The sequence below is a fragment of the Suncus etruscus genome, chromosome 13 (genome assembly GCF_024139225.1).
Source record: "Suncus etruscus isolate mSunEtr1 chromosome 13, mSunEtr1.pri.cur, whole genome shotgun sequence".
NCBI lineage: Eukaryota > Metazoa > Chordata > Mammalia > Eulipotyphla > Soricidae > Suncus > Suncus etruscus.
Window position 1 is genome coordinate 61,118,548 of NC_064860.1, and position 23,182 is coordinate 61,141,729.

General features: G+C 34.5%; 1 protein-coding gene, 1 long non-coding RNA gene and 1 other non-coding gene across 4 annotated transcripts in view; 1 reads left to right on the forward strand and 2 right to left on the reverse strand.

Moving 5' to 3' along the window:
• The window catches only part of LOC126025727 (uncharacterized), a 722,173-nt gene that overhangs the window by 590,635 nt on the left and 108,356 nt on the right, over window positions 1-23,182 (forward strand). The window lies entirely within an intron of this gene.
• The window catches only part of USP25 (ubiquitin specific peptidase 25), a 162,657-nt gene that overhangs the window by 20,588 nt on the left and 118,887 nt on the right, over window positions 1-23,182 (reverse strand). Inside the window, exons 18-20 of one of the 2 annotated variants that reach the window (XM_049785496.1) lie at window positions 14,164-14,303; window positions 8,920-9,033; window positions 6,682-6,777 (exon numbers count right to left, since the gene is read on the reverse strand). In XM_049785496.1, coding sequence (XP_049641453.1) covers window positions 6,682-6,777; window positions 8,920-9,033; window positions 14,164-14,303 — 350 coding nt within the window. The remainder of the gene's footprint in view (window positions 1-6,681; window positions 6,778-8,919; window positions 9,034-14,163; window positions 14,304-23,182) is intronic. The other variant, XM_049785495.1, reaches the window with a different exon arrangement.
• Window positions 18,404-18,567, reverse strand: LOC126026686 (U1 spliceosomal RNA). Its single transcript, XR_007501910.1, has one exon. It is a non-coding gene; the product is annotated as a U1 spliceosomal RNA (small nuclear RNA).

The window sequence follows — 23,182 nt, forward strand, 5'->3', positions numbered from 1 at the left end:
ATCTATTAAATTTAGGATTGTGCCTAAATGTAAGTTTAACAAGAAATCATAGTTTGGGTATTAGACATTCAGAAAATATCTACTTTAGAGTAAGAGATTAGGCAGTAACTTTTGGAGAAGTTTTTGCCCTTTATAGCATTTATAGTCGATGGAAGCATTCACTGACAAATCACTAAGCATACTAAAAGTTGTACTTTTGAGCATGTTTTATTTTAATAAATGTTATGATCAAAAATAAAATAGTAATTTTATAGTCATTTCAAAAATGAATGACATAAAGCCATATCAACTGAAAACAACAGCTAGCATTGCAAAGAAAGAACTAGTAAAAAATGTTATAATAAATAAGTATTATCACCTCATTAAAACCCAAATGGCAGGGCCCGGAGAGATAGCACAGTGGTGTTTGCCTTGTAAGCAGCTGATTCAGGACCTAAGGTGGTTGGTTCAAATCCCGGTGTCCAATATGGTCCTCTGTGCCTGCCAGGAGCTATTTCAGAGCAGATAGCCAGGAGTAACCCCTGAGCACCGCCAGGTGTGGCCCAAAAACCAAAAAAAAAAAAATGGCACCAAACAATGTAGATAAAACATGTACAAGAAACAAACCTGAATGTCAAGTTATGATATGTCAAGTTATCAAGTTATGATGATCCCATTATTAAAATTAACGACTTTGCCGATGTTACATCTTAAACATATACACGTAGAAGCAACTAGTATTTAATGTTATTCCTTTTTGGGGGGGATAATTTAATCTTTTGTGTTACTCCTTTTTTATGGTCCTGGGAGACCATAAGGGACGCAAGGGATTGAACTGAGAGGTCTGTCCTGGGTCAGCCACCTGCAAGGCAAACCCCCTACTGCTGTTGCTATTACTCTGGCTCCAATGTTACTCCTTTTTTTTTTTTTTATCTTTTATTTTCCCCATCAATTTATTCCTGTACTGCCTTTCTTTTTCTCTCTTTTTTCTTCTCTACCCCCCCTAACATACAAATTTATGTCAGGAATTACTCCTGATTCTAATTCTGTGCTCAAGAGTCAAAATCAATAGTGTTGGAAGCAAAGCAGTCAGTTACATAAAAGGCAAGCTTTACTCACTGCACTATCTGACCTCTGTACTGCCTGTCTCTACATACTTTTTTTTTTTTTTTTTTTTTGGTTTTTGGCCACATGCTCAGGAGTTACTCTGGACCATGTACTCAGAAATGGCTCCTGGCTTGGGGGACCATATGGGATACACAGGGATCAAACCGAGGTCCATCCTGGATCAACTGCATGCAAGGTAAACACCTTACCACTGCACTATTGCTCTAGCCCCAGCTGCATATCATTTTTATAAGAAAAAATTCCCTTACCTTACTATTAGAGATTTTTGGTTAGCAGTGTAAACAAAGTCACCTGAGGAGGTCCGTCCAGTCCAGTTAGGTATAAATCACTTTAGCAGCCACCCACCCCCCTCAGTCTTTTCATACTGTTTATAGGTGCAGACTCCAAAGAGTGAAGGAATGTGTTTGACAAATTCCAACACTAGCCTAATCATAATGCTCAAGGAAATCCATATTTAGAAACAGGATGAAATAAGCAGCTTTTCTCAGTCAGAGAGCTAAATAAAATAAACCCAACCAAGATTATTTTTTGGCAATGTGAGAAGATAAAATATATATTAAAAACAAAAGAAAAATGTTTTCCCCTAAACATACAGTTACTAGGCATTAACATTACAAGTATAAAATAATAAAATAGAAGGCCATTTAACATTTATCTTTTGGATGGCTGACCTGGGTTTGACCCCTTGTACTGCATATGGTCTCCTTAGGGTCCAACGGAACTGATACCTGAGCACAGAGCAGGAGGATGACTTGGGCAATAATGGGTAAGGGAAACAACAACATCAAAAACCAAACCCACACAATAAATAACAAACATCCCCAAAACAATAACATGAAAGGAACTTGTGGAAATTATTACCTCAGTAAAGATAACTGGAAACAATATGTACATGAGTTTTGGGAAAATAATAAAATATGTTGTACTACTGTCTAGTTTTTTAAAAAACTAAAAAACATAAGCTACCATCCTAAGTTGTGCACTGAACTATGTACCTTTTTTAAAATTAGTAATGACCACTGGTAACAAAATTATTTGCCTTGATATCACAAAACATTTTTAAAAAGTCAACAGAGAATGTGACATTTGTGGGTTTTTTCTGAGGGGGCCAAACTCAGTGATGCTCAGGGGTTACTCCTGGCTCTGCATTTAGAACTTATTTCTGTTGGGCTTGGGAACCATAGAGGATGCCAAGGATGGAACCTGTGTCAACCAAGTGCTAGGCAAACACCATACCCACTGTACTTTCACTCTGGTCCCAGAGCTAATTCTTTAAGATATATGCAGGCATGACATTAATAATAAAAGAGTTTCCAATTCAGCATAAAAGTTCTCAAAATTTGACAAAAACAATAAAGACTAATTAGCTTTCCTATAAAAAAATGTGAAAACTGTAGGACTTATGTAATATTTTCAAAGAAAAAAAATTACAAACTCTCTGGAAATCTGATGTTTTTAAAAACTGCTTTTAGGGGCCCGGAGAGATAGCACAGCAGCATTTGCCTTGCAAGCAACCGATCCAGGACCAAAGGTGGTTAGTTCGAATCCCGGTGTCTCGTATGGTCCCCTGTGCCTGCCAGGAGCTATTTCTGAGCAGACAGCCAGGGTAACCCCTGAGCACCGCCAGGTGTGACCCAAAAACCAAAAAAAAAAAAAAAAAAAAAAAAGCTGCTTTTAAGGGGATCGCATTAAATTTGTATAATGCTTTTGGGAGTTTTGCCATTTTAATGATGATAATCCAGCAAATCCATGAGCACAGTATGTGTTTCCATTTTTGTGTATCCTCTTTTATTTCTTGGAGTAGGGCTTTATAGTTTTCTTTGTATAGGTCCTTCATGTCATTGATCAAGTTGACTCCAAGATATTTGAATTAGTGTGGCACTATTGTGAATGGGATTGTCTTCTTGACTTCCTTCTCTTCCCTAACATTATTGGTGTATAAGAAGGCCATTGGTTTCTGTGTGTTAATTTTGTAGCCTGCCACCTTGCTATATGAGTCTATTATTTCTAAAAGCTTTTTGGTAGAGTCTTTAGGGTTTTCTAAGTAGAGTAACATGTTGTCTGAAAACAATGAGAGCTTGACTTCTTCCTTTCCTATCTGATCCCTTGATAACTTTTTCTTGCCTGATTGCTATAGCAAGAACTTCCAGTACTATGTTGAAGAGGGGTGATGCAATCCCCTTAAAAATACCCATGACATTCTTCAAAGAAGTGTATCAAACACTTATGAAGTTCATCTGGAACAATAAACACCCTCGAATAGCTAAAGCACTCCTAGGGAAAAGGAAAATAGAAAGCATTACTTTCCCCAACTTTAAACTGTACTACAAAGCAATAGTTATCAAAACAGCATGGTACTGGAATGAAGACAGACCCTCAGATCAGTGGAATAGGCTTGAGTTCTCAGACATTGTCCCCCAGACATACAATTACCTAATTTTTGACAAAGGAGCAAGAAATCCTAAGTGGAGCAAGAAAAATCTCTTCAACAAGTGGTGCTGGCAGAACTGGTTAGCCACTTGCAAAAAAGCGAACATAGACCCACCCCCCAGTTAACATCATGTACGAAGGTAAAATCCAAATTGATTAAAGATCTTGATATCATAAGGTATATAGAACAACATGTCGGTAAAATACTCCATGACATTGAGACTAAAGGCATTTTCAAGAAGAAAATTGCACTTTCCAAACAAGTGGAAGCAGAGATCAACAGATGGGAATACATTAAGCTGAGAAGCTTCTGCACCTCAAAGAAATAGTGCCCAGGATATAAGAGCCACCCACCAAGTGGGAGAAACTATTCACCCAACACCCATAAGAAAAGGGGCCAATCTCCAAAATATACAGGGCACTGACAGGACTTTACAAGAAAAAACATCTAATCCCATCAAATAATGGGGAGAAGAAATGGACAGACACTTTGATAAAAAAGAAATACAAATGGCCAAAAGGCAAATGAAAAAATGCTCCTCGTCACTAATCATCAGGGAGATCCAAATCAAAACAACAATGAGATGCCATCTCACACCACAGAGTTTGGCACACATCACAAAGAAAGAGAACAATCAGTGCTGGCGGGGATGTGGAGAAAAAGGAACTCTTATCCACTGCTGGTGGGAATGCTATCTAGTCCAACCTCTATGGATTAGCAATATGGAGATTCCTACAAAATCTGGAAATTGAGCTCCCATTCGACCCAGCAATTCTACTCCTAGGGATATACCCTAAGACCACAAGAACACAATACAAAAACCCCTTCCTCACACCTATATTTATTGTAGCTCTATTCACAATAGCCAGATTCTGGAAACAACCATGTTGCCCTTCAACAGAAGAATGGCTAAAGAAACTGTGGTACATATACACAATGGAATATTATGCAGCCGCCAGGAGAGATGAAGTCATGAAATTTTCCTATACATGGATGTACATGGAATCTATCATGCTGAGTGAAATAAGTCAGAGGGAGAGAGACACAGACTAGTCTCACTCATCTATGGGTTTTAAGAAAAATAAAAGTAATTTTTGCAATAATCCTCAGAGACAATGAGAGGAGGTCTGGAACTTCCAGCTCACTTCATGAAGCTCACCACAAAGAGTGGTGAGTGTATTTATAGTAATAACTACACAGAGAACTACCATAATCATATGAATGAATAAGGGAACTGGAAAGCCTGTCCAGAGTACAGGTGGGGGTGGGGTGGGATGGAGGGATATTTGGGACATTGGTGGTGGGAATGTTGCACTGGTGAAGGGGGTGTTCTTTACATGACTGAAACCTAATCACAATCATATATGTAATCAAGGTGTTTAAATAAAGGGAAAAAAGTTTCAAAAAATAAAAGCTGCTTTTGTTTTCTTCTGGATAAAAGCAGTTTTACTGATAAACATCCTGTAGGAACTTAACAGGGGACCTCCACCTGAGTTTCAGGGACACTAGAAGAATTGGTCATTCAAATCCTAAAAGGTTCATAATTTCCTATTGATACAGAGTGATGGAGCAAAAGCCTGTGGTACTGAAAGTGACTGAGAATATTTTGGGGAGGGGTTTGGACTATATCACATGATGCTAAGAGGCTATTTCTGTCTGTGTGGCCCAGGAGACCATGTGTAGTGCAATGAAATAAATTGAGGTCAGCTACATTCAAGGCAAGAATTTTACCTCCTGTATTATTTTGCAGCCCTGAAAAAGTTTCCATTCTTTTATTAGGGCCATAATCAGTGCTTGGTTTGGAGGAGCCATGTAGTATTAGGGATAGAACCAAAAGTCCCAATAGGTAAGAGTTCTGTCAATCACTTGAACTTGCTTCCTTGCCTCTAAAATTCAAATTCAGTGGTGTCAGAGTTGACAAACTTAAAGAGAAAGTTTAGGTTTTTAGTGTCATAAGAATAATGTAGTTAATTAGAGTGAACTATATCAGAATAATACTTTTAAAAATACAAATAAAGAGGACTGAACAAGAGAAATGACATAGGCATATATCTTATCCATTAAATTGGTAAAAATCATAATTTTATAAAGAATACAATGTAAAAATCTGGCATTAAAGGAAAAAAACTAATAGCATAAAGATAGCACAATAGGTAAGGTACCTGCCATAAAGTCAACACATGTTTGACCTCAAGCACCAAATATGGTCCCTCAAACTTAGCCAGATCAGGAGTAAGCCCTGAGTACCACTAAGTGTGGTCCCCAAATTAAAATAACCTAAATAAATATTAAAAAACAGTTGTGATCATAGAAAAAGATGTCATACTGATGATTTCATGTCTTAAAATAAGAATCAAATTAATTAATTGTGAAGAAATATAAGTGAATAAAAATTATTAAAAATGTGATTTGAGGGGCCAGAGTGGTAGTGCAAGTGGTAGCGTATTTGCCTTGTATGCGCTGATTTGGACGAAACACGGTTCAATCTCCTGGCATCCCAAATGGTCCCCCAAGCCAGTAGTGATTTCTGAGTGCATAGAAGGAGTAACCCCTGAGCCTCATTGGGTGTGGCCCAAAAACCAAAAACCAAAAACCAAAAAAAAAAAAACTGATTTGAGATAAACTCAATTTGGTTTCTAATAAGAATTTAAAAATATATAATTATAGTAATATTATTCCTATGAGGAGAAAGCATTTGATCAGTTTGCTTTTCATACCTCTGGTTATACTAATGTTACTTAAGAGGAGAAAATTATGTACATTGATTAGTTTTCTTTTCACACATCTTTAATTCCCTTCAAAATTCAAGTTTCTGCTACAAAAAATTTCAGAGGTGGAGTATTAGGAAAACTCAAGTAAATGCCTTTGTAATACATTATCTTGGTTAGAAGCTAGAGAAATGGTACAACAGGTAAGTGATCCCTGAGTGCAAAATCTCTCTGTATACTATTGTATGTGACCCTAAAATAAAAATAATTAATTTTCCATTTTACTTTAAAACAAATCAGACTTATAAAACCTACAAACCATCAGGTGACCATGGTGAAGACAGGAAGAGAAATTACAGATATATTTCATTTTAATTTAAGGAAAAACATTTTAGAAAACCAAATTTAAAAAAATAAAGAGAAAGGTTATTGTACCTTAAAGAACCCTGCTTCAGGGCCACACCTGTCATATACATTCCTGGATTTACCTATCGCCATGATAATACCTTGCATGTTCGGTGTCATCATGATCTGCCATAGGGATTTAAAGTAAGAGGTTTTGAATAGTTAAGATAAAAAAATTTTTTAAACCAAACAATTTCTGACATGCAAGTATAAAGTATTAACATTTTCCCGCTCTATGAATTAACACGGCACTTTTGACAAGTGTGAGTCAATACAACTTTATCTTTTAAAATCATCCATACAGGGCTACAGCAAGCACAGAGGTTACCTTTATGCAAACTGCAAAAAGGCATCCTCTCTAGACTAGAGAAATTGGGATAAGGCGCCCTCCTCCTTGAAGAATTTGTTTTCAGTATACTGTTACGAAAGAACAGCATTCTTTACTTTGGCAAAGATGTTTCCTTTAAGGGCTTGGGAGAGCTCACCCGGAGCTCAATTTCAGTTCCACTTTCACCTTGCTGGTTTGCCATGCCTCGTCAAGTGGACACGCAAAAGAGTCAAAGCTGCAGCCCTGTATCTGTATGACTTACTTTTAAAAGTTTCAAGGAACATGCACTGTTAAAAGCCACTCCAATGAATGGAAAACAAAACGCTACTATGCCAATAGCAGAAGCATCTGCACAAGATGTTAAATGATTGATTAAATTTAACTTTCTTGAATACTAGAAGAATCACTTAAACAATAAAAATATTTTCATTAAAAATATGCCAGTTTCCATAATTTTCGAGTGTTAACTAGACTTAAGCAAATGACACTACACGCTGCTATTAAATACTAATTATAAAGAAAGTTTTCATAATAGATTAAACAAAACTATTTTAAAAAGATCTGTGTAATGAGCACAAGTTACTAGAAAACTGCTGTGTTAATCAAGAGAAAGCATTATCTCTGATTTGCTAAGACTATTAAGTATTTTTATATTCTATGAAAAATTGCAATTAAACCAATATCTGCTTCAGAAAAATCCTTTAATATTTCTCACAAACCTATTTTATATTTTTTTGACCCACAGTTTTTAAATTGGTAATTTTGTATGACATATCTGATTTATTAATTCATAAAGTATAACTTTTAAGTAAGTTTGAAAAAAGTTACTTGGAGTATATATATTTGAGTATTCACGTCTTATTTGGACCAATTAAAAAGCATTACCATCGAATCAGAGGTATTTGGATTAGAGAGACAATTTGATGGACTGAAAACATGCCCAGGTTTAATCCCCAGCACTACCTGATCCCCTGAATGCTACCAGGAACAACCCTGAGCACTGAGTTGGGAGTTGTAACCCTACTGTTCTACCACTCACCCAACAATCAGTCTTCTCTTTCTTTAATATTGAGAAAATTATACTAGTCTTTCCTCGAATATGGAAAAGACTGCTTAAGATTCTTAAGAAAAAAAATTGGGGCCAAAGCAGTAGCACAGCAGTAGGGTGTTTGACTTGGATGTAGCTAACACACAGGTCCGATCCCTGGCATCCCATATGGTCCCATGAGCCTGCCAAGATCAATTTCTGAGCACATGGCCAGGAGTAACTCCTAAGCACCACTGGGAGTAGTCCAAAAACCAAAATAAAAAAAAAAAAAAGAAGAAGTTTAAGAAAAAAAGAAGGAGCATGTAGATTTATAGTAGAGTAATGAGACCAGGGCAACAGTATTTTCATGAAGATTTCATGAATCATGTTATCAAAAATTACCTCCCACTGATAGAAAACTAAATTGTTGAAAATTAAACTAATAATAACAACTAAGATGGGTATGCAAAAGTATTGTAATATTGGTAAACAATAATATATATGAATCACTCAATTATAGTCATATGAAGAACTGTAAAAGTAAAGAACCAACTGCCTACAATCATTCCATAGGAATTTTTGAAATAAAGTGTTAAGGAAAGAAAAATAAGAATTTTTAAGTCAAATGAATTGATTTATTAGAATAAATTAATCCTAAGCTTAAATAGAAGATTTAATTCTTGAGAAACAAAGTTCATCTTCTCAATAATTTTTAGGATTTCTAATCAATATTTCATTTGAAATTCAAAATTCTGTTAGCAATTGGTAGTTTAATTTTAGACTATAGATGGCAAAGCTGAACATTATGCAATCAATGACAGAATTGTGAGGGTGCAACATGCCCAACGTATTTGTATTAAATAAATAGCAAAAATGTAAGTAGGAATAGTGCAGCAGGCTGTAATAAATGTACCTCGTCATCATAACCCCCCTCCTTTGACTCAATCATAAGTTTCCCTACATGAGGAATCGCCACCTCCACAACTTGCTGGTTAAAAGGTGGTTGGCTTGTGGTATTTTCAGGTTTCTGCAGAAGAAAATCATCAGCATGAACATTAGAAATAAGTGGAACTGCTAAAGAGAATGGACTGAGTTTTTAAAAATAGTGAACAGACATTTTATGAAGTAAAACACCCCAGCCTGAACATTATTAGCAAATGCATTTCAGTTATTTCTTTATGTCTCAAACATTAAACTATTTTTTAAATCTCCATAAACATTTAAGTTTTTTAAATCCTTAAAAAGATTAGAAATGCTAAAACTGTATTTCCCACTGCTTTCTTTAGAGCAAAACATTTCTTATTTTATTTCTAGTAATTTTATGAACATTTAAAAAACAGATATTGTATCAAAATAAGATCTGATTTTATTGTAACACTTAAAGGATTGTAGAGTGCTTTCTAAAGTTTCACTTTCTTATAATAATTTTTATGTCCACATATCCATACTCCTGCATCATAGTTAATTTATTCTGTATTCTCTAAGGTGTTCTAGTAAAAAATCATTACTTCATAAATTTCCAATAAATTCAAATTTAAAATTATATATTTTAACAATTAATTTTAATTTTTTTTTATAAAAAAGTTTATACAGTTTACATAGTAAGACAGTTGAATTCAGTGTGAAATCCAGAAGTTCAAAGGAGCTAAAGTGGCTCATACAAAATTCTGCTCAGTTTTTACAAGGTTCTTTATTTTTTTTGGTTTTTGGTTTTTGGGTCATACCCAGCAGCACTCAGGGGAAACTCCTGGCTCTATGCTCAGAAATCGCTCCTGCAGGCTCAGGGGACCATATGGGATGCCGGAATTCGAATCACCGTCCTTCTGCATGCAAGGCAAATGCCTTATCTTCATGCTACCTCTCCAGCCTCCCTGAATGCTTTTTTAACTACTGTATGTATTATCAGTTGAAGAAAAAAATGATAAAATATTAAAGTATTAGTATCAGTTTGCTTAAAAAATTCTATTTGAATTGTAAAAAAAATTCAGTTTTGACATCAGCTAAAAAGGAAATTCTGATAAAAGTAACTAAATAGCTAAATTTCCATTTGAAATACAGTTATGATTTGATATAAATAATTTTTGACTTCCCATAAAAACATTGGCAAATCTTGGTACAAAAAATAAACACTAAAAAAAAGCCTTAATATTGTATTACTTCATTTTTTTTTAAATAACAATATCATTAGCTTTAGTTTTTAGACCAAATTGGAAGTGTTCAGTGGCTACTCCAAGCTCATTGCTTGGGGCCTACTTAATAGAGACTTTGGCCATCAGAGGATATGACCATGTGATGCTGGTGATCAACATGTACTCAGCCAGATGAGCATCACTCTGGCCAAATAGCGGTCACCTTCAAGCATTACATCTTGAAAAGACTTTCTTAACTTTGAGATGTCAACTTTCGAGAAAGAAATAATCAATTTGAATAGCTATCATGGTCATGAGAGAAAATACCATATCATCATGCCACTATGCTTTATTAAACTGATTATAGCTGAATAGTTCTAAGCCAATATTACTCTCATAGGTGTCCTATAAAGATATTCTTAGTACATGGCATTCATTAAGGGTTTTTAATCCTCAAAGCACATTGTTAAGTCTCCAGTTACATGAGTGAAATATAACAGGCAAATCCAGAAATTGTCCAGGTTTCCAAAGTGAAAATTTCTCATATGAAACCAAACTAAAATAATACTATCCTAGTAATGGTAACTGCATATTTAAGGCAAGTAGCAAGTGGGAAATACATTACTTAGATTAATGACTCTTAGAAAACAATATTTTTTCTCTGAAATATAAAGGTGCATTTAGACAAAAAAGTTTTTACAAACTTTTCTGTTACCAATATTCTGCTGACACAATATATGGGTAAAATTTAAAACCATGAATATAAACTTAGATTGTATATAATTCTATTGTATTATTCAAAAGTTTAAATATCCTGTGGTATCATAAAGTATTTCATATGGAGGATTTAAGGGTCATAGGAATATACTTTTCTTATGTCAAGTTCTATATCAGTGGTCCTCAAACTATGGCCCGCAGGCCACATATTGTATTTGTATCTGTTTTGTTTCTTCATTGCAAAATAAGATATATGCAGTGTGCATAAGAATTCACTCATAAGACCTCCAATGGTCTGAGGGACAGTGAACTGGCCCCCTGTTTAAAAAGTTTGAGGACCCTTGTTCTATATTAACACTTTAATAAAAACTGCAGTTAAAATAAGCTAAAATAAATATCTTGGTTAAGATATATAAAAAATTGAAAGTAAAGATTTTTATTAGTTGTCTGAAATCACTATATATATATCCATATGCTAGTTTTTTAAGGTAGTCTTATAAAAGAGTAATTATAAAACTACATATAGTTAATATAGTTACACTGGGTATGGCCCCAAAACAAAATAAAATTAAACGAACAAATAAAAAACAAAAAAAATTCAAATTGTAAAGAAAACTGAAAGTTACTTTTTACCTACTATAGGCCATGTGTTTTAAAAAAATTAAAGAAATTTAGTAACTTACTCAAGTTCACACATTAGTAAAAGAAAAAAAATTAAACATGTATGCCTATCTAATCCCAAAGTTTAAAGATGTTTTATCTATAAAATTTAGTTCCTAAGATACATATTAAAATAAATCAACAAACTCAAAAACAAACAAAACATTTAATAAGGGGATAAAACAATAGTACAATTAGTAGGGCACTTGCCTTGCACAGGCTAACCTGCGTTCTATCCTGGAACTCTATATGGTCCCCCAAGCCCAACAGAAGTGAACTCTGAGCACAGAGTAAGAAGTGAGTCCTGAGCAACACTGGGCGTGGTACAAATTGAATTAAAACAAAAGAACATATATGATTACTAAAAAACTGACCAAAACTGTGTTTCAATCACTCCATTATTAGATAACAATGAGCCAACTATATTATGCTATTATAAAATATAAAATTATACAATTTGTGCTTTTAACCATAGTCACTGTCACTTTTTTTTCCACATTAAATATTAAGCAATAGGTGGCTAGCTTTAAAGATGATATCCATAAAGAAAAGAAATCAACATTTAAGCCCCAATTTTTATTTCTGGGCCACACCCAACTATGCTAAGGGTGCTAAGGACTCTGTACTATAGTAGAAGATCAGAAAATCCCTGGTCTCAGGAATCACTTCTGGTGGGCATGGGAGACCAGATTGGATACCAGTGATTAAAAACTGGTGGGCTGTGTGCAAGGCAAATGCCGTACCTGCTGTGCTATCACTCCAGCCCCTAATTCCTGATTTATACAAATTTAAATCACATGTGATTGGTAAAATCTGAAGAAGAAAAAATACTCATGATTTTTTTATTAAATAAAGTGTTTGGCTTTCTCATATCAGTTAAAAGAATGCTACGTTAATCATAATGTGAGTTCTAACAACAACAAAAAATCCTATATAGCAAAGACACGTCATGAATCAAGCAAAAATATTTTTTAATGATACATATTTATCTGCCTTGGATTTGACTTACTCAGCTTACTCCACCCCACCAAGAAGTATACATTCCAAAAATCCAGATAATTCAAAGAAACACTCCCTAGAAAATGTTTCAGTGCTAACAGATATTCATGTCATGTTCTTTTAGCATCTCAAGTATTTGAACAGTTTGAAATAATGAATAAAAATCTTATATATACATTGTTTACCAGAAAATGATATATAATCAGAAATTTCAAACAGTAAATAAATGATTAAGAAAAACATGCTGTTTTATTAAGCAAAGCATACAACTAGTAATAGTGTTTTTTGTTTTTTTTTTTAAGGTTGAATATATTTGTTTCCAAGATAAAGGAAATTATCTTCCAAGGAGGAGGTAATCAGTGAGCCTGAAGAAATTTCTGGCAAGAGAATGCTTACTCTAAAAAAACATAAAAGTTCCTGGAGCAATCCTAAGAATTGAAGGATATTTCTCCAGTGGCATGTAACCCTGGTGGTATTTACAATCCATCTCTTGTACCTCAAAAGAACTCATAAAAAAACAAAGTAAAAATATAAAAATGGTTAAATACTTTACTAATGTAGTTTCAGAGGCTTTATCTTAGTAACAATTTCATAGCAATTAAAATTACTGAGATTGTGTACACTTACTAAATAGAAATCATATTGAAAGCTTGAAAGATTTTAATGTTTAAAGACAATGTCTAGTGGCCAGAGATATAATATGGTAGATATTGGTGCTTGTCATCAATGCAACTGGCCCAACTTGGTTTGATATTTGGTATTACATATGACCCTTGGAACAACAACAGAATTGGATCCTTGAGCATAAAGCCAGAAGGAAGCCCTGAGCACTACTGGGTAGTCAAAAACAAAAAAGCAAAACAAACAAACAAAAATCATGCAAAAATCATAAAAACAAACTATTCGAAGAATGTATGTTGTACACTTTTTGTTCTGTAAGAGGAGAACTGTACAAATACTAAAAAGTCAGCCCTCATGAAACCTGCTTTATGCTCACTAATAAAAATTCAGTACATCTACTGATTGTTTTGTCATTAATGAATGCTTGAAATAACACCTTTCCAAGTGTCAGTCACTGAAAACAATACAACAACCAAAATACCAAATTACTCAATCTGCTATTATCAAAAGACAGACTTGAGTGCTACAGGATGATGATGTTTATAAATGAAATACTGAAATAGACATAAACAATTTGAGCATTTTATCCTGATATTATTTTATAAATATTAAATATATATCAAAATTAAATATGATCACACTGTGGAAAAATTCTGTCGCACAATGAAATCTATAATTATATAACCAAGAACTTCAGTGCAGTAAGATAAAAAATGAACGGAGATGAAGGCATAAATGCAAAATTTCTTGCTAGCTCTCATTTCAAGTTTTAAAACTTTAGACTATGATTGTGCTTTTTTTTTCATAATTATCTAAAAGGAAAACAGAAAAACTTATTTTTCAAATATTTAATCAGTTGCTGCTTGATGTTCAGTGACCCCATCATCATAGCACGCCAGCTTCACATCATCACACATCGTGGTTCTCTGGGCCTGTCTATCACGTTACCCAGACAGGTTGTGCTCCTTCCTTGACATAGTTAGAAAAGGTGCATGTGACTATGTTCTGAGAGCTTAAAGTAAAGTTCTTACCGACTGTAAAACTGTCTCAGGACTTTTATCTTCATGCTCATGTGATGCCTTGGCAATTACCCGGACAGTTTCTTCTTTCAAGTGTTTTGAGAAATCACTTCTTGATGGTTGCTCTAGATATTCTGGTTCTCCTGCTTGTGCTTCATGAGAAAAGAGTCAATTGTATATCTAATATATACTTATATACTTATCACAGATGTCTCTAAGATGATTGCTACTTATTATCTGAAGATATATATTAACTAATTCTACTCTTCTAAATAAAAAATGCATTTTAATATATATCATATTCTTCCTAACATTCATCAAAATATTCAGATCCAAGACATTTAATTACTATAGAAGCTACTAATTCATGGTAAGGAAACATAGCAAACTCCTCTGCCATGAATGACACCAAAACCTCACTTAGGGAAATCACTAGAATTTTATAGTATTTCCAAAACTGTTTGCTTAGTAAAATTCCTTTTTAATTTTTATTTAAACAAATTTATTACATACATGATTGTGTTTGGGTTTCAGTCATGCAAAAACACCACCCATCACCAGTGCAACATTCCCATCACCAGTGTCCCAAATCTCCCTCCTCCCCACCCAACCCCTGCCTGTACGCCTGTACTCCAGACAGGCTTTCTATTTTCCCCATACATTCTCATTATTAGGATAGTTTGAAACTTAGTTATTTCTCTAACTAAACTCATCCCTTTTTGTGGTGAGCTTCATGAGGTGAGCTGTAACTTCCAGCTCTTTTCTCTTTTGTGTCTGAAAGTTATTATTGCAAGAATGTCTTTCATTTTTCTTAAAACCCATAGATGAGTGAGACCATTCTGCATCTTTCTCTCTCTCTCTCTGACTTATTAAAATTCTTATTAGAATCTACAAAGAGAACAGAGAAGCTATTTTTTTCTGGTCACAGTATTTCTTTCAAAATCTACAGACAAAACACCATATATACCCATGAAATGAATTTAACCTTAGACTCTAATAAATGCCCCCACCATACACTCAACCCTCTTCTTTATCAGCAGAGTATTGTCAGAATTAGCAAATTGTAAACAACAAAATTCAAAATTTCAATATTATCACTGTGAGGAACTCCCAAAGTTGCAGCTTCTACATGCTCTGAGCAAAGAGAGAAACAACCTCTAAATGTCTGTGTCCTTGCTTTTTCATGGCCAACCCCCAAAGCCTACATTTTATTGTTCTCTCTGTCCATCTCTTCAACATCAACTTGTGTTCTTTATTTTTTTTTTGCTTAAAAAGATACACGTTTTTATCAACTATCAAATACAAATAGCTTTATCAAAACTATATAAAATTACATTTAAACATATCACAATAACTCCTAATAGTTTTATTTTATATTTATATTACTTATATTTATATAAATTTGTATATTTATATACCATTTATTACATATAATATATATATTTATATTAATTGATATAGTCTTGTCAATACATCTAGATAAATCCTCCCCAGATCAGAGATGAAAGAAAAATTATAAGTCATTCAGTGTATCTGGCTATAGCACAGCAGTATCTGCACAAGATAGTTAGATTCTGGGCAACAGAAACAATAATGTAGATTGAATTACAGATGTTGAACATAAAAGTCTGAAGACAAGATATGAGGACTAGTTCAGGCTTGGGCAGGACAAGGAAAATTAAAGAACAAATGCTAACAGTATGTGTAACAATGAGAAAAATTAAAAGGGAAACCAAATGTTCCCATTTCTATATTGAGTTTGGACTACAATGTTCTTTCAGAGCCACAATATGAGTGAAAAGGTAAAAAATATCCAGGCTATATCTCTAGTTCAACAGGGCTTCTTCTTCTGCAAGGTTTGTGATAAGTCACTTCAGCTGGTGGGAGCTTAAAAGAAATCCCATTCTGATAAAGCTTTTACTGTGTGTGCCCCTCAATTTCTCTACACTGTAAATGTCAGTAGTTTATAGTATGATATGAGTTGATGGAATAAAGGCAAAGAAATCCGTCTAGTCTGACAGATGTAATCCATAAAATCTGGACAGTCTATAAAATAAGTTCTTAGAAGCAAAAGCAATTTTATCTCATCAACAAAATCAAATATATCTTAGGTGGAAGGGTTAAGTTTCCTTTCACAGAGAGATTTGAGAACAAAAATCTTGTGCAGAATGCTAGATGTTTCCTAGAAGTCTCATTTCCTCTACAATTTTCTATAACAGGTGTGTTTCAGGGAAGATGCCTGAGTAGTGCTATAGTTAAGAGTAGACGAATATAGATTAAGGCTTAGGAAGTTTAGAAACAAACCTCAAATTACATTTTTGGGGGGGGGGCAGGGGCACATCGGGTGATGCTCAGGGGTTACTCCTGGCTAAGTGCACAGAAATTGCTCCTGGCTTGGGGACCATATGGGAGGCAGGGAGATCAAACTTCTGTCTGTCCTAGACTAGTTCGGGCAAGACAGACACCTTACTGCTTGTGCCCAATAGTTCTTACACTTAAAGAAACCCTATAGTAGAATATGCAAATAGAAATAAAAGTGAAACACAAATTTGGAAATGAAACTATATTAAAATTAAATGGGAAAAGGGACAATTAAAGATTTGTAAAGTATTTGGGTTATGAGGAGGGCATCGGCAAATGGATAAAAAATGTCAAGAATATTAATGGTAAGGACACTTTTTTTTGCTTTTGCTTTGTTTTGGAAAAAATACCCGGCTGAACTCAGGGCTTACTTCTAGTGTAGCACTCCTGGCAGTGCTAAGGGGACCTTATGAGATATTAGGGAGTGAATTCTGGTTGGTCGTGTGCAAAGTAATTGCCCCAGGAAGACACTTTTTAAATGAAATTTGCTATGAATAGCAATAATGAAAGTCATCCACAAACAGAAGGGAATCTGGATTTAGATCAAATACAGGGACTTATAAAGGTCTTGATGATTACAACTAAGTGAAAGTGAAAGAGTATTTAGAAAATTAAGAGAGATGCTACAATAGGTAAAGAGCTTGACTTGCATGCTCCCACCTCAGATTCAACCCCCAAACATATCATATGTACCCAGATTTGAGTATACTAGCATAGCTGAGTGTAACAAAAATAAAAAAACCCTAATCCTACCCCATAATAGTAACAATACTAAAATATCAAAACCAAAGAAAACTGTAATTCATACTACATAAATTTAAGCACTATGAATATTTTAGTATTATGTATGTATGAACCAGGAGTCAGCAACCTTTACATAAAAAGCCACTTGGACTCGTTTCCAAAGAGAAAAAAAACCTGGGAGCCACAAAACCATTGCAACATTTAAAATAAATATAGCACCACATACATTATTTTTTATCTTAATGCTATATACAGTATTTTGCAATTAGCACAACCGATCTGAATAAAAAAGAACTTTGTCACTTAACAATGTAAAGCATATATTTGTGCAAATTAATAGCCAGTTAAAATATTTGATATCTCTCCCTGCCCCCCCCCCATGCTATAAGCAAAGCTTCAAAAGAGCAGCTCTGGAGCCATGGGTTGCAGACACCTGAATTAAGCTTTAACTACATTTTATAAATAGTTATTATGAATGTCAATTTTTGGGGGTTTGAGGCCACACCCAATGGAGCTCAGGAGATACTCCTGATCTGTGCTCAGAAATTGCTTGTGGCAGGTTCAGGGGACCATGCGGGGTGATGGGGAATGAACCTGGGTCTGTCCTGGGTTGGCCATATGCAAGGCAAATATCCTACCACTGTGCTACCACTCCAGCTCCACAAATGTCATTTTTAACACACTTTCTATCAAGTTTTACGTTTCTAATCTGTTCTTTTATATGGAAAGCACATATAATTAATACCCATCCATACATTTTGGAAGGAAATCTTGTGAAAAGGGTAGACTAAAAATGCTTCCATTTCTTTCTATGTGTATTTTTTTCAACCTGAAAACCTTGAGAAGCACATTGAGGCTACTGACATACGAATAAAAATAATTTAAAGACTATTCTGCTTCCTTCCTGTATGTTCTAATTGGTACTTTTAACACTAACATCTCTGAGTTTAATACACCCTCAGGTTTCAATGTGGGCTACTTAGAAAGTTAGCTATTTGCATAACAATTACTATTTATACAATTAGATTCAAGAGCCTGAACACCCAGGACTTTGTGCATATGAAGCAAGTGTTCTACCAGCAGGCTACATACCTAGTCCTACAGGTTTTTTTGTTTGTTTGTTTGTTTGTTTGTTTGTTTGTTTTTACAGGGGAGAGCCCTAATGCAGTCCCCCACTACCACAAATTATGCAGTCGAGTTTCCCACATTTGGGGAAATCGCAGGGGTCAGCACATCGGGAGTGCAATGGATAAGCCTTGCCCTGGGGAAACCACCTTCGAGATCATGATATCTCCCCTGCCAGGTAAGTATAGTTCTACAGTTTTATTTTAAATTCCAAGAAGTCTTTGGGCCAGAGCAATAGTACAGCACATAGAGGGCTTGCCTTGCACATAGTTAAATTGGGTTTGAAAGCCGTATTCCATATGTTCCCCAAAGCATCACCAGGAATAATTAATCTCTGAGTATAAAGCTAGGAATAACTCCTGAGCCAGACTGGATATGGTCTTCCAATAAATAAATGAATTAATCAATTAATTTCAGGAAGTCTTTCCTATATGCTGCTACAAGTTCTTAAAAGTAGTAAACTTGGCATAGACAAATAGAAAATATATAATAATCCCATATCTAATAGTTTTCAAAGTATTTGTCCTTCACTGAAATTCCTGGATGACTATATATAAATGTTTCTAGATATGCGTTACTTATGCACATATTCTGGTTGCACTTTTATTTTTATTTCTTCAGGAGGACCAGAGGTCCTGACAAATGGTCGTCATTGGGCAGTGTTCAGGGGCTTCCTGAACTTTATCCGGCAACACCAGTTGAGCCATATGATGATAAGGGTTTAGCCACAATAAGCTTCATTCAAGGAATGTACTTTATTTAACCCCTGTAGTATTTCTTTTAAATAGTTCAAGGGGAAATTCAAGTTTACAATTAATTAGTTTTCTATTAAAGTATAAGGACATGGGGGCAGCAAGAGAATATAGTAGGCAGGGTATTTACCTCAAACATGGCTGACCTGGGCTCAATACTTGTCACCATAAGGAGTGATCATAGAGCACAAAGTCAGATGTAAGTGCTGAACACCATCCCATCCAACCTCCCTCGACACTCCTCCCCAAATCTTAAAGTATAAGAATTTTTTTTTGGGCCCGGAGAGATAGCACAGCGGCGTTTGCCTTGCAAGCAGCCGATCCAGAACCAAAGGTGGTTGGTTCGAATCCCGGTGTCCCATATAGTCCCCCGTGCCTGCCGGGAGCTATTTCTGAGCAGACAGCCAGGAGTCACCCCTGAGCAACGCCAGGTGTGGCCCAAAAACCAAAAAAAAAAAAAAAAGTTGAAGAATTTTTTTAATAAACTACTCTAAAAAGATGAATATCATATCATTCAGAAGTATTTAAACTTAGTAATGAGTCATACTTACACTCATATTTTAACAATATTTTAAAAGGATGTTTTTTAAAATTATGCAGTCTACTGTTTCCATGTTGAAAATGAAAGACTGACTAAAAGCATTGTATAGAGAATCATGCTATATTGGCTCCACAGATACAATGGATCAGAGAAACTTTTACAACTTCATATTCTTGTCACAAGGAAAAAACAAATTTAATGAATATAGGGTAAAAAAAGGTGTAGGAGATTAATTAGTTAACAAAAATCAAATTTATAATTTATCCACATCAGAGCAAAATCTGGACCACACATTTTTAACCTGTTTCCCTAATTATCTTTATTTTTGTTATACTATTAATATGAATATTATTTAAGTACTACCAGATACTGAGTATCATCCACAGATAAAAAAGCTTTGCAATCATCACAAGCAATGAATTCAATTTACAAAATACACTTAAAGGGCTATTACCATATGCAAATCTTCATTCCAGACTCTGTGTATATAAATATGTAAATTCCCTAAGTCCCTGCTTTAAAGAACTCCGAGAATCATTAAAGATACTGTCTATTTCACCAGGTGTTACTTACAAAATTAACTATATGTTCCTGGAACATTAGTTTCTTTGATTTGCTTCTTTGCAGGATTAAGGGACGGAACCAACAGGCTCTGTTGGTTCTCAGAGATATATATTGGTGCTGGGGTGTGCCATATGCAAGGTAAGTGCCATAACCCTGCATTATATTTTATTTATTTATTTATTTGTTTGTTTGTTTGTTTGTTTTTGGGCCACACCCGGTGATGCTCAGGGGTTATTCCTGGCTATGCACTCAGAAATCGCTCCTGTTTTGGGGGACCACATGGGACACCGGGAGATCGAACCTCAGTCCTTCCTAGGCTAGCATGGGCAAGGCAGATGCCTTAGCATTTGTGCCACCACTCCACCCCTGCATCTCCTGCACTATGTTTTAAATCCTCAGTTTAGTTTTAATTTGCAAACAATAATTATAGAAGTCACCTCTAGCAACTTAGTAAACTTAGTACTATAGAATGAAGTTCAGACCAGTATTTTTACTTTCAGTTTTACCCTATTGACCTTTTAAAAAAAAATATGTTTTTATATGGTTTAAAACCTTCAATTACTTATGGAGTAAATTTGCAGTAACATAAGCAAAATAATAATCCAGACAAAGTACTTATCTCCTTTAGAATAATCTATTTTATAAATTCAGTCTAGAGTAAGTTTGCTTAACCAGAAGTATACTTGAGAACTAAATGAAGGCCTACATAAAATATACCTTTTCTGGACTATTGCTCCAGAGATATTAATTTAAGTCCTGCCCTACGGGAGGATATAGTGATTTCAATCAAAAAAAATTTCCCCTATGAAATTCTGTTGTGCATACCCATAGTGAAGACCTGTTGAGATCTCCACAAATTATCACGCAGAAATGCTTTGCTTTACTGATTTTAGGGACAAAGCATGAGATACACTATTATTTATTATGTAATTTTAGAAAATAATGAATGATACTGCAAAGATTATGACTATGGATTTTATGGTCAAAAAGAAAAACAAGTTTTAGTTAATACTAGATAAATTAACTTTTTTATTTGAAATATTATTTAGAATAAATTGTATTTCAAGGTTACAGTTTTAATTGCAGATATGGAAAAATTCAAGCTGGTGGTTTCATAGAAAAAAAATCTTTTTTTTTTTTTTTTGGTTTTTGGTTTTGGGGCCACACCCTGTGGTGCTCAGGGGTTACTCCTGGCCGTCTGCTCAGAAATAGTTCCTGGCAGGCACGGGAGACACCATGGAACACCAGGATTCGAACCAACCACCTTTGGTCCTGGATCAGCTGCTTGCAAGGCAAATGCCGTTGTGCTATCTCTCTGGGCCCAGAAAATATTTTCTAATATTACTTTCACAAGACTAAATTCTAGATCACACAAGACTTAACATTGTTTTTCTTTGATACACTCAAAATATTAAACGAAGTTAAATAAATCATTTTAAAGGCTATGACAAGAAACAAAGAGATGGTAACATAGGTATTAAAGAAAAATTCTCTATGGTACTAGGATATAAATGATTGCTATATATACTATTAAATTCCTTTATTCAATTGTATATTAAATTTGTTTTATAATTTTATTCCTTGTATACCAGGGATCAAAGTCAGGACCTAGCACAGACAAGCAAGTATTCACTCCAAGGATGGCTATTATTTAATTTTTGGGGGTGGGGAGTATTTGCGGCCACACCCAGCTGTTCTTGGGCTTACTGTCAACATTGATCTGGGACCATAAAGTACCAAGGATCAAACCCAGGCCTTCAATGTGAAAATCATACAATTCTTTTCATGATATGTAAGATATATAATCCAAACCAATCTTTCAAACAATTTCAGTCTCCAAATCCATATACTTAGCAAACTCTATTACTACTACCTTGAGGTTCATTATTTCTAACAATTCTAAGAGAATTCAATGTTTCCTTTAAGGTATACTGTCATTGATTAAAAGAATTCATGCTAAAAGGAAACTATTTCATCTGATGTATGTGGCTAACCATTTTAATCTACTTTTTAGATTTTGTGGCTCCTCAAAAATGGAATTGCACTTTCAGCATTTATTTTTTTGGTTCTGTTTTGTTTTTCAGCCATAACTAGCTGTGTTCACAGTTTATTACTAGCTTTGTACTTCTGGCAGGGTTTGGGGACCATATAGGTTACTGTGGATGAAACCTGAGTCAGCTGCATGCCAGGCCCTCACCATACCTGTCGTATAAAATACATAGCCTTCTGCAGATGTTTATTTTATTTATTTATTTTAGTTTCTTGAGCCACACCAGGTGGTGCTCAGGGCTTACTCTAGACTCTGCACTCAGAAATAGCTCCTGGCTCAGGGGACCATATGAAATGCCAGGGATCGAACCCATGTCAGTCCTAGATCAGCTGCATGCAAAGCAAATGCCCTACCATTGTGCTAGCACTTCAGGCACCCAATACAGATTTTTAATATTAAAAGGATGATAAAATATTTATCTAATCTATACTATTAATTTTAAAAAATTACAAAACACCTTATCGAGTATATGTGTATAAAGTATAATATCTATATATGTTTATATAAATATATAAAGCATATATAAAGCATATATACTAAATGAGAAAGAAAAAAGGTGTGAGACATATTTTATAGAAATATATGATGTTTTTTCAGCATGTAAAATGTAGAGCAAGTTTGGTTAGTTCTTTGCTTGGAAAATGTATATTAGATTGACTTGACAGAAACAAAACAGAGAGCTTTACGAGAAATAGGTAAGATTAAATAAAGGCTATTAAATAAAACTTAATATTTTCGTACCATAAAGTATAGGTATGTAAAGAAAAAAAGCTAGAAGTTTTACAATGAAGGATTCATCTTTGAATGAACATCTGATTACACACCAATTATTCAGCTTTTCTTCCATACAATGATACAGCAATAAAAACAATATGCACATGATGTATGTAAAAG